The 15,727-nt window shown below is 52.5% G+C and overlaps 1 protein-coding gene across 2 annotated transcripts in view; it reads right to left on the reverse strand.

The window, feature by feature from the left end:
* Positions 1-2,733: 2,733 nt before the first annotated feature.
* CLIP2 (CAP-Gly domain containing linker protein 2) overlaps positions 2,734-15,727 on the reverse strand; it is a 75,157-nt gene continuing 62,163 nt past the window's right edge. For both annotated transcript variants that reach the window (XM_061401872.1, XM_061401871.1), the window contains 6 exons: positions 14,363-14,446; positions 13,087-13,243; positions 11,414-11,573; positions 9,528-9,719; positions 8,952-9,014; positions 2,734-4,771 (listed from right to left, as the gene is read on the reverse strand). In XM_061401872.1, coding sequence (XP_061257856.1) covers positions 4,760-4,771; positions 8,952-9,014; positions 9,528-9,719; positions 11,414-11,573; positions 13,087-13,243; positions 14,363-14,446 — 668 coding nt within the window. In that variant the 3' untranslated portion in view covers positions 2,734-4,759. The remainder of the gene's footprint in view (positions 4,772-8,951; positions 9,015-9,527; positions 9,720-11,413; positions 11,574-13,086; positions 13,244-14,362; positions 14,447-15,727) is intronic.

Genomic DNA, 15,727 nt, shown 5'->3' on the forward strand with positions numbered 1-15,727 from the left:
ACAAGATTGGTTTATGGTCTCCATTTTACAGATGAAGAAACTGAGACTCACCGAAGTGAAGCAACGCGCCTGGCCCGAAGTCAGAGGGTGGTGGGCTGGGCTGAACCCCAAGGGTGTCTGGTGCTTGGTCTCTTCCAGGGTGATGCGGTCAGAGACCACTGCCTGTCCCCCGCCCCGCCCTCCACCAGCTGAAGGGTTCCAGGCTGCCCTCCTAGGCTTTGACCTTGTAGCCACTTCTCTGAAGCTGCCCACCCCCCACAGCTGCAGCCCTGGCGCTTCCTACCCACCTGCCCGCCCAGGCTCTGAGCACCCTGTGAGCAGGGCTCTGTGTGGCAGACTGTCGTCACCGCTTCACACCTGGTGGAGGGCCCCCTCACCCTGCTTCAGGTGCCCACCTTCCATCCTCCACCTTCTGGATGCCAAGCCCTGGGCAGACAAGGACTCAGGAAGCTCCTTTCGTGAGATTCAAGCCCTTGTTCACCCAGCCTCAGGTCCCACGCACCCTCTGGTGGCAGTAAGGGCCAGAGACACCAGGCCCCTCTCACTCCCCATGACAGTCCCTGTCTGCCCCCACTTCCTTCCTCCCTGCCACCCCTCACAATCCTTTCTTCATAGCAGTTAACATGGGGTTCCAATGACTGCTGGCCTGGGAGCCATGAGTGGGTGGGGATCTCACTCTTCTTTGATCACGAGCCCCCAGCGTTTCCACCAAAGGTTAAACTAGCCCCTGAAATGCTTTACCCTGGGGAGGGTGACCCATTCAGTGTCATTACCTGGCAGGGGACAGGGTCAACCCAGTGCCTTGGGTAAAATGGGGGGAAAACACATAGGTCACAGTGGTGTTTGGTCTCAGAGGAAAGAATCTTTCTGCAGAAGCTCTCTGAATTTCAAAATACTGGGATGATGCGTTCTGGAAAAAGAGAGACCATTTATATTAGAGGCAGCGGAAGCCTAAGAATTGGGTGCTGTTTAAATCCAGCCCCAGGACTTCCCTGGTGGTCCAGTGGTTAGGACTCTGAGCCTCCACTGCAGGGAGCTGGGGTTGGCTCCTTGGTCAGGGATCCCAGGGACATGCAAAGAACCTGAGCAGGTTTAAAAACTGGATGGTCTGGGGAATTCTCTGGCTGTCCAGTGTTTAAGACTCCGTGCTTTCACTGCCGAGGGCCTGGGTTCGATCCCTAGTAGGGGAACTAAGACCCCACAAGCTGTGATGCAAGGTCAGAGCAAAGAAAACAAAACAAAACAAAAAAGAATTGGACGGTCTGGTTTTGAATTTTGGTCACTTACCAGGTTTCTTACCTTCGCCAAACACCTCATGGTGCTGCACAGCAAAGCAAACAAAAACACAACAGAGAAACAAAAACAAAACCCAAAGACAACAAAACCCACCCCCAATCTGTCTTTGGCGAACACTGCGTCGACTGCGCTGCTTTAGTCCACACCTTGCCTCCCTATCTCCAGCCTGGCTGTTCCCCCAGGGAATGACCTACACAGCCTCCAATTGGCTCCCTTGCCTTGGGTTCAGCCAATGGGAGGGGCCTGCAGAGGTTCAGCCAATGGGAGGGGCCTGCAGAGGTTCAGCCAATGGGAGGGGCCGGCAGAGGTTCAGCCAATGGGAGTGGTCGGCAGAAGGCAGGGACGGGAGTGGAGAGGCAATTGCCGTCCTAGGGCTTCCATGATAGCTCAGTTGGTAAAGAATCTGCGATGCAGGAGACCCTGGTTCGATTCCTGGGTGGGGATGATCCCCTGGAGCAGCGATAGGCTACCCACCCCAGTATTCTTGGGCTTCCCTTGTAGCTCAACTGGTAAAGAATCCGTCTGCAATGTGGGAGACCTAGGTTCGATTCCTGGGTTGGGAAGATCCCCTGGAGAAGAGAAAGGCTGCCCACTCCAGTGTCCTGGCCTGGAGAGTTCCATGGACTGTAACCCATGGGGGTCACAAAGAGTCTGACACGACTTTCACTTTCTTTTTTTCTCCTTCCCTACCGGGCCACACTGCCCGCTGGAGTTCTGTCTGCAGTTGAGTCCCTCGTGGGTCCCCGTCCACACCCGAGCACACAGGCCCTCCTTTTAAATAACTCTCATTCCCCCACTGCACAGTCTCACTGCTTCCTCCAGGACTCTGCTGACGCAGTGCCCGACAAAGGGCACAGAGCTGGACACATTCAGCTGTTAACCTCGAGAGCCTTGTTTGGTCTCTATGGAGAGGGGTGGGGGGTGGGAGGGACCCTCAATTGAACAGCCTGCAAAATGACCATAAAGCTGGCATAACAGTGACTACGTGATCTAAAGATATCTTACTGCAGGGGGCAGCATTAGCGATCTTAAGCGTTCTCACTGAACTCATCAAATTTGTTAGCTGATCCATCACTATTTTGTACAGGGGAGACTTTGATTTTTCCTTGTGGGCCCACTTACATCTCCAACAGATTCAAATCCAAACCCTCATGCCTCTCTGGCAGCCTTGCCCGGCTTCCACTGCTGCCCCCTTTCTCTGGTTCTCTGCCGCTTTTGTTGAGCTCCCTTTTCTCAGACAAGGCAGCTCAGTTCCACACTTGTTCCACACCAGGCCCCCTGAGGCCTTTATTAGCCATTCACATTTGAGTAAGAATTAGCTATCAGTCCACCAGGAGAACAGGATAAAGTCAGACTCCTGGCACCTGGGTGTTCATGAGCTAGGAGACATTGGGGGGAGGCCAGGAGGCCCACAGAGAAAAGCAGAAACTGCAGGGGTCCTGGACCTCAGTCACAAGCTTTATTGTCTCGAGCACGGACTCGCCACACTTCAACAATTCCACTTTGGGGAAGGGAAGGGGAGGGTGCAGGAGGGCTTGGGGAGGGGCACGGCTGAGCACACACTGGGCAGGCGCAGATGCTCATGGGGAAAGCGCTTGCCACCTGCCAGCCCATCCCGGGGGCTCAACTCCTCTCAGAGTGGGCTTTTGGCTGTTAGTAGACTAATCAGTGCCTCCAGTGGGCAGGGCAGCTGCCTGATTTTGCTGGAAAGAGTAGTATTTGACTCTGGGTTAAGCCACTACAGCATTGCTTCTAGACCGTTGTTAATGAAACCGCATGCAAGAGCTACCGAAAGCCAACGGGGAGCGAGGAGGGGCCGATAGGACTAACTGGCTGCCCCCGGGGTGGGCTGCTTTGGGGCAAGGACGTGAAGACCACCCACCTGTACCTGGGAGCACTCAGGGGTGACCTGGGCACCACCTGCATACCTGTCCTGGTGCAACTGGGAACACCATGCTGGCCCATCAGGCACCCCCTCTACCCCTAGGGAGAGAGGCCCGTAAGCTGGGGGAGGTGGGGCAGGCCTCCACGGAGACGCTGCAGTGCAAGGCAACCATCTGTAGGTCTCCCGGCTCTAGAGGTGGGGCTTCGGGCAGACGCTGGCTTTCCCATCACAAACGAGGCTGGAGTAACTTGGAAGGCTTGGGGGAAGGTGGGGAGATTTGTCTTCCCCAGTCAATCCTTGGGTTCTTTTCTTGGCTACAGGAGACAGGACTTAAAATGCCCCAGGCAGACGCTTCGTACCACTGAAAGGGGGCTGTTGGGCTGTGTGTTCAGATGCATGTGCATGGCCACACCTCCCTGAAGGCTCACCCACGTGTACCTGCCTGATTCTGTGCACGAGGCTGCAGGCACATTTGTAGTGTGTGCAATCGCAGCCCTGCCAGGCCTGGGGCTCCATCCTGGAGCCCGAGGGTGAGTGTCCATGTGGTCCAAGCATGACTGACTGCAAAGCTCCCATCCACACGGCATGTGTGCATGTGTGACCCCTCTGAGTGTGCCTGTGCTAACGGTCAGAAGGTGCATACGTCGGGGTCAGCATGGGTGAATCTGCCAGTGGGAGGCTGGTTTCAGAACATCAAGTCAACCCGGGGGACAGCATACGACCTACCAGTCAAAACACACCCAAACGGCTGGTTTGGGGCCTCCCTGTGACCTCCCTGTCCCAGCTCCAAGCCAGGTCTCTGAGGATGGGTGGGGGAAGGAAAGGGGCTTCCAGACTTTCCTAATACTGTGGCTCCTGGCCTTGGGGACCACCCTCCGGACATCAGCAGCTTGGAGCTGCGTGTGCGCTGGGGTCGGAACGAAGGGCCCACCTCCCAGCACTTTGAACCTGGGGCCTTGCTGGGCAGACGGGCCGAGGGGAACTTGTACCACTGTTTGCAAGAGGCTCAGTGTGTGGGGACAAGAAGCCCTGGGGACTGCCTTAGTCTGGAAGAGGCTGCAGAAAAGGGGGTCTCCTCCTGCCTCCAAATGACCAGACTTCTCTCCTTGGTGCCTGAAGGGGAAGCTGGGGCCCTCCTCTGGCCCCTTCCTGGGACAATGGCTCTCGGGGGTCTGAGAGGGACCCCCAGGAGGAGGGGAAGAAAGGGAGTGGGGACACGCCCAGGGGCCAAGACGGTCCTCAGGGCAGTGGCTTCTGGGGAGAGGGGTCTGTTCGGATCACCCCGGCCTCCCTGAGCCAACTCCAGAAACTGCCGGGTGTCCAGGGCATCCAGGCTGCAGGTCCCGGGAGGCCAGGCCAGGGCTGTACTCTCCATGGAAGATCGTGCTTGAGGAAGCCTCCTGGTCCGGCAAGGGGGTCGGGGGTGGGGGATTGTCCACGGCGGTGGGTACATCATTGTTACAAATACTGTTCTCCTCTTCAAAGCGACAGTCCCGCCCCCTGCCTGGAGGGGGCGCCGCCGGGGCCGGCTGGAGGGGCTCTGGTCCAGACTGGGCCGCTCCACGGTGTCCCTCAGGGTCAGTGCTTGTCCTGGAGAGAGCAAGGGCTTGGTCAGTAAGGGTCTCAGGAGGCCCCGGGGCAAGGGGCAGAGGGGGTAGGGCAGGACTGGGGGAGAACTAGCTTGTGCCAGGTAGTGGGAAGAACAGCACGTGCAAAGGCCCCGAGGTAGGAGCACTCTGTGCTGAGTGGGGCACAGCGAGACATGAAGCGGGGTGGGAGTGGTTTATGGGAATTTGAAGGGAAGAGGCGAGAGCAGGCAGGATTTACAAAGAGCTCCAAGGGCCTGTGTGGAGGTTGGATCTGAGGAAAGGAAAACTTGTGGTTGAGACTCCAAGCCTCAGTTTTCACATCTGTAAACTGGGATGAACCCCGTGTGCTTCACAGGACAAAGCCACACAAGGTCTGGACATCAACTCTCAAGGGGCCCGGTACGGGTGGCTCCTCTGCAGACACAACCCTGACAGGTCCTGCTATAGCCTCCTGCTTCCACCCTGCTCTCAGGTCTGGTTCGGGTTCCCCACCTCCCCACATCCATCTCTCTCTGCTTCTCACCACAGCATCAGCCCCTCAGCAGATGCTGTGGCCAGGGTTCTCTGGTCTCCAGCTGAGGGCCTGCAGCCATGGCTCCATTGGCTGAGTTGGAAGGACAAGCCTTCTTTCCTCCAGCCCAAGATCGTACTGGCGCAAGGTCACACAGGGAGCCAGGGACAGAGCCTAATTGGGCTGGCACCTGGGCCCCAGGTGGGCTCTCTAACACTGCAAATGGCAGGAGCTAACTGTGGGGTGTGGGCCACCAGATACCCCCTTAATACAGAACCCAGCAAAACACATTCCCAGCAAGGGAGTCAGGCCCACAAAAGTCCTGGGAAACCAATTTTCGGCCCACAATTTTATAAAGCGTAGACTTTACAGAGACTGTTAAGAAAGAGAGAAGATGCTAAGTTTAAAATATTCAGTTGAAAAAAACCAGGAGATGAAATTGAATATTAGAGCATGCTTTGTTGTTGTTCAGTCGCTAAGTTGCATCTGACTCTTTGTGACCCCATGGACTGTAGCGCAACAGGCTTCCGTGTCCTTCACCATCTCCCGGAATTTGCTCAAACTCACATCCGTTGAGTTGGAGCACGCTGTCTACTCCATTGCATAATTTAGGGAGTTTCCTAGCAGTCCAGTGGTTAGGATTCCACCCTTCCACTGCAGGGGGGCCAGGTTAGATCCCTGGTTGCAGAACCAAGATCCCAGAAGCAGTGTGGTATGGCCAAAAAGATTAAAATGAAATAATTCACGTGCGACTTTGCAACCATCACAATAAAGACAGCTCAGGCAAGATTCACAGACGGATGATGAATCCAGGGGGCATTTGAGTCAGGGACAGAGAATTCACAAGGTCTTCCAGGGTCTCCACTGAATATTCATTCAGAAAGAACCAGTAACCATGCAGTAGGGGTCAGACAACACCTCGACCAGGTGATTAACATTCACACATGGAATGAAGGGCAGATGGACATCACGTGCCTCAGTCGTGATGCCTGGAGAAGAACATGACCTTGACTGAGTATTTCAGCCTGACTGGCAGAACCCGGCTCTAATCACCCCAAAGGACAGTCAAACCCCAAAGGAGGAATCTTCTATTAAACAAAGAGGGAGGGATTGTGTTTCAAAAATGCCAACGTCATCAAAATCCAAGCAAAATGGAGGAAATGTTCCAGATGCAAGGAGACTAAAGAAGACATAACAAGTAAATGCAACGAGCCTCATTAACCTTAGACTGGATCCTGGATTGGGGCAGGGAAACAGCTGTGAAGACACGCCAGGGTCAACTGAAGAAAACAGGTAGGGAGTATGATTGGCTGTATTAACAAATCTCATAACAGCATGACATTTGCTGAGATTGGTAACTGTACTGTGTTTATGTAAAATCATGCCCTGTTTCTCAGGGAATGCAGACTGAATATGCAATTATACTCAAATGGTTCAGAAAAATATTACATGCATATAACACTCATCTACACATAGAGAACAAAAAGTAAAGCAAATGGGGCAAAATCTCAACCACGTGTTATGGGGGAAAGGAGAGCTGATGCTCCAGGCACTATTTACTTTTAGTTTGTATCTGCGTATAGGTATTTATGGGCTTCCCTGGTGGCTCAGCGGTAAAGAATCTGCCGGCAAGGCAGGAGACGCAGGTTCGATTCCTGGGTCAGGAAGATCCCCTGGAGGAGGGCATGGCAACCCACTCCAGTATTCTTGCCTGGAGAATCCCCATGGACAGAGGAGCCTGGCAGGCTGCAGTCCACGGGGTCGCAAAGAGTCAGACACGACTGAGCAACTAACATCGTCACTTGCATAGTTATTTATTTATTTGGCTGCACCAGGTCTTAGCTGCAGCACAAGGGCTCTTAAGTCTTCACTGCAGCCTGTGGGGTTTTCTAACTGTGGCCTGTGGGATCTAGTTCCCCAACCAGGGATGGAACCGGGGCCCCTGCAGGAGCTCAGAGTATTTGCCACTGGGCCACCAGGAAAGTCCTTCTAGGCGCTTTTTTAAAATTCTTGTAACTTTTTTGTCAATTAAAAATTATTTCTAAATAAAAAACATGTGTAGGGACTTCTCCTTTGCCTTCCAATGCAGGAGGTATAGGTTCGAAACTTGGTCAGGAAGCTAAGATTCCACATGCCTCGGGGCCAAAAAACCAAAACATAAAACAGAAGCAATATTGTAACACATTCAATAAAGACTTTACAAATGGTCCACATTAAAAAAAAAATCTTAAAAACACAGCTGTAAAAAAAAGCATGTATATATGTCAACTATATGTATTAGTCGCTCAGTCATGTCTGACTCTTTGTGCCCCATGGACTGTAGCCTGCCAGGCTCCTCTGTCCATGGAATTCTCCAGGCAAGAAAACTGGAGTGGGTTGCTATGCCCTCCTCCAGGGGATCTTCCCAACTGGGGATCGAACTTGGGTCTCCTGCATTGGCAGGCAGATTCTTTACTGTCTGAGCCACCAGGAATAAATTTTTTTTTTAAGTTAATGTGTACATAGATTTACAGACATATATACACACACATAACAATCTTCGTTATTTGCAGGAGTCCTATTCTATAGAATCAAACTGTCATGGAACCAGCAAAAACTGAACCATTGCTCTCAGTGGAAATACAAGGTTCCTGCAAATCTCTGATCTGACATTTTCATCAATCGATCAACAGGTAACCATGTTTCATGCGTGCTTCTCTTTAAAACATTTCACTGAATACGTATTGTTGACTCATTAATAATGAACTCAAGGCCGGCAGCACTATAACTCATGCCTGAATGCAGCTTCTCGAAAGTAGTTTCTGGAAGGCACATTGCAGCCTTCCTGCACTTAGGAACACTAGACGGCTCTTCTAGAACACAAGATGACGCTTGGGGGCCATTTTAAACAGTGGAAATCACCAAGAAAAAAAGCATGAAAATGTGAGAAACGTGTCACTAAATAGACCGTGAGAAGGACACTTGTTTGCAGAATGTTTGTACAAGCACGCTGCTTTGTACAGGCTCATTTGGGAACATGCCATGTCTCAGGCGATTACATTTTTCTCTGCTCTGCACATGTCCGTGAATGACCACAAAAGTGCTGTCAGTGTGGAGTGTGGGGCTACAGATAAATGTCACCAAGCAGGTGAGTGTGCAAATGGAATAGTTCGGACTGGCTGTACATGTGGACATACATACATACACACACACGTGCATGCTTAGCAAAGTAATGTCAACCTTGGTCATCTCTGGGTAGAAGAGCTACTGGTGAGTGTTTCTTTTCTGGCCACGCTGCACAGCTTGTGGGATCTTAGTTCCCTGACCAGAGATCAAACCTGTACCCCTTGTGGTGCACGTGAGAGTGCTAACCACTGGACCACCAGGGAATGTCCAGTGTTTTCTTCCTTATGTATTTTTGAGTTTTTTCCTCAAAGTTTCCAAATAGGTACATATTATTTTATAATAAAAGGTTTTTTGGAAAGGGGAACAAGGTTAAAAAAGCAGGATGGGAACTGAATCAAGTTTGGCTCCGCGGCCCCCCCCTCTATGAGTAGCCCAAACGCTCTTGCAAAATGTGTCTTTGTTCTTTTGCTGCCTTTTCAAAGTTTCCTCTCCAGAGATGTCAGCCTGCACGCAAGGGCCGTGGGAGTGACGGAGCAAATCCCCCCGGGGGCAGGGTGCCGCTTACCTCTTGTTTGTGACCCTTGTCTTGCTGGTGGATGCCGTTTGCAGAACCAGAATTGCCGATGGCCTGTTAAGAGTCAAGGGCGAGAGGCTGAGCGAGGTGCCCCAGCCAGCATTTCCCGGTTCGTCCACTAGATGGTGAGGTCTTCCCGATGGGACCATCGCAGGCTCTGAACTCTGAGCGTGCGTTTGTGAGTGCTAAGTCACTTAGTCGTGTCTGATTCTGTGCGATCCCATGGACCATAGCCCACCAGGCTCCTCTGTCCATGGGATTTCCCAGGCAAGAAAACTGAAGTGGGTTGCCATGCCCTCCTCTAGGGGATATTCCCTACCCAGGTATCGAACCTGTGTCTCTGTGTCTCCTGCATTGCAGGTGGGTTCTTTACCACCAGCGCCACCTGGGAAGCCCAGAACTCTGAGCAGAGCCCATCAAAATGGGGAAATCTAGGCTCTCAGGGCAAGGCTGCATCTCCGCCCTTCATCTGAGCTCCTCAGGATAAAGGCATGAACCCCTAGGGCTGGGACTTCCAGGGGGCAAGGCTGAGGCTCTCCCCCCAGACCTGGGGGGCACCCAGCTCACCTGGGACTTGTCAGGGCAGCTCCTCATGGCCTCCACGAGCCTCTCCACCTGCTGAGCCTGGTCCAGTGCGTCCCTCAGCGCGTCCTCCGTGCTTATCAGCTGGTGCTGCAGCCGCAGGAGCTCTGGTGCCGAGGATGAGGACGGGTCGATGAGGGAGTAGCGCCTCTGATCCGACAGGGACTTCTCTTTGTCCTGGAAGGAGCAGGAGAGAGCACGAGTGTGTGTGTGTGCGCGCATGTGTAGAGAGGAAGAGTGTGTGTGTGCGTGCATGCATGCGTGTGTGTGTGCACGTACGTGCTGCATGAGGGTGACCTCTTCTCTGGCAGGAAACTCATCTGTCCCACGTCATCTCTGGGTCAGGCCTGGGCATCACCAGGATGCCCCTCAAGCCTCCTTCCCGCACCTGAGGATCCTCACAGAAGCATCTTTCCTGCTCCCTGCCCTGGATTCCCAGGTTCTATCAAATGCTCCATGTTTTCCAAGTCTCCAAACCTAGGACCCCTCCCTCTCCTCTTTCCTTCCAGTATCCCCCTAACTCCCTCCATACTGTCTTATGTGGGTCCTTCCTCTTCAGCCCTAGACCACCCACAGCCTCATCCCCTGAACCTCTCCTCAGAACCCCTCCACCGCCCTCAATAGGACATTCCTTCCCTTCCCTTCCAAACGCTCTGCAGCTGACCCCACCCACCACGGTACCAGAGATGGGCAGATCACAAACCCTCCCTGCACTGCCCTCCTTGGGCAGGTGCTTCTAGGTCCTTCTGCTCTGCTCCGATCCTCTGTCCAAGCCTCCCGCTCCATCCGAACCTCCCTCACTTCAGGAGGTTTATAACCACCAAGCCCACCCTAGTTCGCTGTGGTGCTGGGGATGGTACAAGGGGGACAGGGGAGAGGCTGGTCATGTGTAAACTTGACCAGCTTGTGGTTCATGGAGAAGGCGTGGCTCTGCCCCCTCCATGCAATTCTGGGAAAGTCTTGGAATCAGAACTCCCAAGGCCCCACCAGCCCCAGGGTCTTGGTTTCCAAGTTATACCCAGGCTCACAGCACCATGAGGACCACAGAGGGGTCTGTAACCACTCTCTGCTGGGCAGACCTGCCAGGGCTGAAAGGCTGCAGGGCAGCTGGGCCCGGTGGTCCCCATGCCCACAATCTCGGTGCAGACAGAATAATGGACATCCCCCTCCCTTAACCCTGCAGGTCTAAGGCTGCTCCCATGGCAGCAGGCGGGTCCTGGGCTCTCCTCCTGCCTGCAAGACCCCTCTTCTTCCATCTCCTCCACTGTGGCTGAACCCCTGTGGCTGGGCGGGTGGGCAGTGAGGGGCTTTGGAGCAGCTTCCCCTGACAGCAAGCCTGTCCTCCTGGACCTAACCTGTCCACACCCTGGAGTTGACCAGGCCCAGGAACCGGCCACAGGCTAGTCTTGAATGCTGACCAATGGGGGATTGAGTGGAATGAGTCTGTCCTATGCTACCAGCCTACCCCACCTGCACTTCTGGGGACTCTGCTCAGTCAGGCCTCTGTTCCCATCTCGTCCCTGAGATGGATGCATGAATCACCACTGCAGGACCCTGAACAAGGAGCTGGCTTCTGGTTGATTACTTCCCTGGATGGGGAGCTCACCACCTGGCGGTAGGCCACCCCATCTCTGGACTGGTCAGATTCTTAGGGAATCTTCTTTTGCACTGCATCACCCAGACAGCCACACAACCAGCCATGACGTCTACAAAACCCTGCCAGTGGTTCTAGGGGATTTTGAACCCTCACTGTGACTTGGCAGTCCCTGGGGTGGCTCCAGAAGGTCACCAATCTCCAAGGCCTGAACAGCAGGTTGCCCCAGCCCCTCCCTGGTGTCCCCTATCCCCAGGCCGCCCCCTTCCCCACGTACCAGCCCCGTCAGCTTTTCTCGCAGGCCTCGGATGTCATCCTTGAGTTTCTGCTCCTTGATCCGCCACTCGGCCTTGTGGACCTCCCGGCTCAGGTCCCTCTCAGGCCCCGGGGAGTGGCGATTGGCCTCCAGCAGCAATACCCGCAGTTCATTCAGACTCCTGTAGGGGGCGGGGGTGGACAGAACAGCAGTCAGTCTGGGTCCCTCAGCTCTCATCCTCCACAATTAGTCCGGTGCCTGAGACTGGCCATCCCGAGGGGGGGGATACTGGCTACCAAGACACAGCGTCTGTGCCAGGAGGGGCCACAGAGGAAGCACGAGGCTTGAAGCCATCGGACCACAGCTGGAGAGACTCGGGTTTAGGAACCCAACAGTCAAGAGGACTCAACCTTTCTTAGAATTTTTTTGAAGTTTTTTTTTTTTTTAAAGAGAATATACATTTGTTTAATTAAAAATAGTACAGAAGTAGAAATATAATGTTGTATACACAGAACTTTTATAATGTTGTAAATAAATGTAACTTCCATAACATACTTATTTACTTATTTTAAAAAAATATTTTTATTTTTATTTGGCTGCATCAGGTCTCAGTTGTGGCGCACAGGCTTAGCTGTTGTGCGGTTTATGGGATCTTAGTTCCCCGACTAGGGATTAAACCTGTGTCCCCTGCACTGCAAGGCAGATTCTTAACCACTAGACCACCAGGTAAATCCCAATAAAATACACTTTTAAGATAACAATAAAATTAAATTAAATAAAAAATAAAGCATTTTTCCAAGAGAGCTCATGGGGCAAGACATTTTAAATACCTGACATCAAATAAGTTTTATTTCCTATGTCAACTCTTAATTAACTGGCAGCAGCTGCCTGGAATACTGTGGTGAGATTGATTCTGAGGTCACATCTGGACTTTGCAGAAAAAGAGTGCAGTGATCAATTAGCAATGTCTCCCATGGGCAGAGGCTGGGAGAAAAGGACACACCCATTTTGAGTTCTTCCCCTTGCCAGAATCTACTTTAGAGGAGGGGAAAATTAACTCACTAGGTGGCCATATGTAGTTAAAAGAATAAAGTAAAAGTTTGCTGGCACTGACCCTTTCCCTTTCTTCCTTCTTCCTACTCTGAATGATGGCACCTGATGGCTGGAGCTTCAGCAGCCACCCTGCAACCATGAGGAAGAGTCTAACAGAACCCAAGAGAGCAAAGGTGTTGGCATTGGTACCTTGAGCCACTGAACCAAATGCCAACTGTAGCTACCTCCAGATTTCTTGTTATGTGAGGAAAATAAATCTCTACTCGTTTAATCTGCTAACACATTTCTAGCTGATCTCCCACTCCCATCCTAAGTACCAAAGAAGCAAGGAGCAGCTTATGGTAGCCTACATCAACCAAGGAAGGCTTCAAGGAAGAGGAGGTGGGAGTCCTCAATAATTTTTAAGAGTTTCAAGGGGTCCCCAAGACCAAGATATTTGGGAACCACTAATCTTTCCTATGAGTTCTGCTTGGAGAACTGTGTTAAGAAGGATTCTGAGGCTTCGTTGGAGCTTAGCAGCAGACAGTATGGTGATCACCGGTGATGCCAGTCATCTGTCTACACCTTCAAAAAAGACTGGGTACTATTAGCTGGTGGAGTGAGGGTCACGCTGTTCTAATCACCGCCCACGGCTGACTCACCGCTCCTTCCGGAGCAGCTCCTGGCTGATGAGGACCAGCTGGCCCGAGGCATCATGGGTCTTCCGGGACACGGCCTCTAGCTCCGCCTCCAAGCGCCGCTTCTCTTTCTGGAGGGTGTCCACCTTCTTTTCGCCCGACCTGCACTTGCTCTCCAGTGCTGAGGCCAGCCAGCAGGGCAAGAAGGGAGAGGGTTGGGATCGCCACGGAAACCTGTCCCACACAGGGGCCAAGGCCCGGGCAGGCAGCAGGCTTTCCCGGGGAGAGGGGGGTGTTAACAGGGACACACTCCACTGAGCGGACCTCCCTCGTCCTGCAGGGCCAGGCAGCGAGGCGCCGAAAAGAGCTACTTAGGAAAAGCAGACCATGGCCCCCACACAGCAGCCGGGCCCTCTGGTGTCAGGAAAGCAGTCCAGCCTTCGAGAGACAGGGGCGTTTACAGTGTTGCCTGGATGAGGGAAATCTACAACTTCACCTTGGCCCCGGAGGAACCTGAGGTCACCTGACCTTTGTTGGGACCCATTAAGCCACATGAACATGATGGGGAGTGGAGGGAAGGGGGCAGTGAGAACCATTTCCCAGGATGGCGGCCGGCTCACGGGCACCACCACTGGCATTCTGGTGGACAAGAAGCACAGCCAGTTTGTCACCAAGCCACAGATTCCAGGCCCCCTACCACTCCCCCTGCCCCACCAGGCTACCCTCTGGCTTCATCCCCATTTCCCCTGGGCCTTGGCTTTTGCTGCAGCCAAAGTCCTTCCCCTCCCAATTCTGAAGTCCTGGTATTTCTTCCAGGGGCTGGTGCCCAAATACTATACCAAAAGGCAGAGAGATTGAAACCCAGGGGTGTTCAAGCCCAGAAAGAGATAAGTTGTGATGCGATTGCAGAACACAGGGCACAGAGGCCTGGCTCTGGAGAGAGAAGGTGGCTGGGGTCCCCCATTTGTTTTTTGTGTCTGTGTCATTCGGCCTATGGGATCTTAGTTCCCCCACCATGGATCAAACTGACCCCTGCATTGGAAGCGCAGAGTCCTAACCACCAAACCACCAGGGAAGTCCCTGGGGTCCCCACTTATATTATAGATGAAGTGTGGGCTACCGTGCCCCCCTCACCACTGCCCAGGTGGAAGTCCAGTGCAGGCCACCTGGCCCAGGCTGACTTCTCCTCGAGGCAGAGTGGGGAAGGGCACCCTGACCAGCGTCATCTCCCCCTCCCCCGCTGGACTGGCACGTGATCCAATGAAAGCCCCCGCATCTGCCCGGAAGGAGGGAGACTTACCACTTACTTGGGCCCTGAGCATCTCGGTCTGAGATGTTAAGGCTGTCACCTCTTTGTCCCTCTTGTTCAGCTTGTCCTGCAGGCCTGGGGAGAAGGGAGAGATGAGGGGCCATCAGTACCCCACAGCTAACAATGCAATCTGGTGGATAAGGGGGTGGCCCTCCCATCCGAACCCTAAAATGACATCACATTTGGCTTCCAGAGTCCAAGTTCTTTCTCAAGACAGTCGACCTTCTGGGTGAAGTGAAATTTGCTCAGTTGTGTCCGACTCTTTGCGACCCCATGGACTATACAGTCCATGGAATTCTCTAGGCCAGAATACTGGAGTGTGTAGCCTTTCCCTTCTCCAGGGGATCTTCCCAACCCCGGGATCTAACCCAGGTCTCCTGCATTGCAGGCAGATTCTTTACCAGCTGAGCCACAAGGGAAGCCTGGGTAACCCACCCTGAAGAAGAGGTGCCAGTGTTGTACGGTCTTGAGCAACTTAACTCTCAGACTCTCAGCTTCCTCAAGTGAAAATTGGGGCTAATAAAGGTGCTCACGTCACCTGGCCACATGCATTCAATACTGGATAGCCCAGGACAGTCATGAAAAAGATGCAAGCAAAGTTCTAGAAATGTATTAACTTTCTGTACGTTAATTTATAAATTCAATGTGAAGCCAGTAAAAATGTCAGCCAGACTGTAATTTTTGTGAACCAGATAAGCTAATTCTAAAATCACTTGGAAAAAAAATTTTTTTTAATAAGTAAATAAAAATTTTAAAAAAGGAAAAATATTTAAATAAAAATAAACAAAGTCACTTGGAAAAATAAGCAAGATCAGCCAAGAGAATTTGGCAAAAAAAAAAACCAAACTTCTTCAAAGAATTAAACACACAATTACCGCGGGTGTGTGTGCTCAGTTGCTGAGTCATGTTCGACTCTTTGCGACCCCATGGACAGTAGCCCACCAGGCTCCTCTGTTCATGCAATTTTCCAGGCAAGAATACTGGAGCGGGTTGCCATTCCCTTCTCCAAGGGATCTTCCCGATCTAAGAATCGAACCTGAGTCTCCTGCGTTAGCAGGCAGATTCTTTACCACTGCGCCACCAGGGAAGCCTGCAATTACTATACAATTTAACAAATTCCCCTCCCGAGTATATACCCTCAAAGAGCTGAAAATAGGAACTCAAGAAGTATCCCCACATGCACACTTACAGCAGCGCTACTCACAGTGGCTGAAAGGTGGAAGCAACCCAGCTGTCCATTGACAGGTGAATGGATAACAAAATTGGGCGTATGCATACGATGGCCCGTTGGTCCCACATGGGAATGAAGCACTAACCCGTGCTATAATGTGGATGAACCTTGAATATATTATGCAA

Source organism: Bos javanicus, chromosome 25, assembly GCF_032452875.1.
Source record: "Bos javanicus breed banteng chromosome 25, ARS-OSU_banteng_1.0, whole genome shotgun sequence".
Taxonomy (NCBI): domain Eukaryota; kingdom Metazoa; phylum Chordata; class Mammalia; order Artiodactyla; family Bovidae; genus Bos; species Bos javanicus.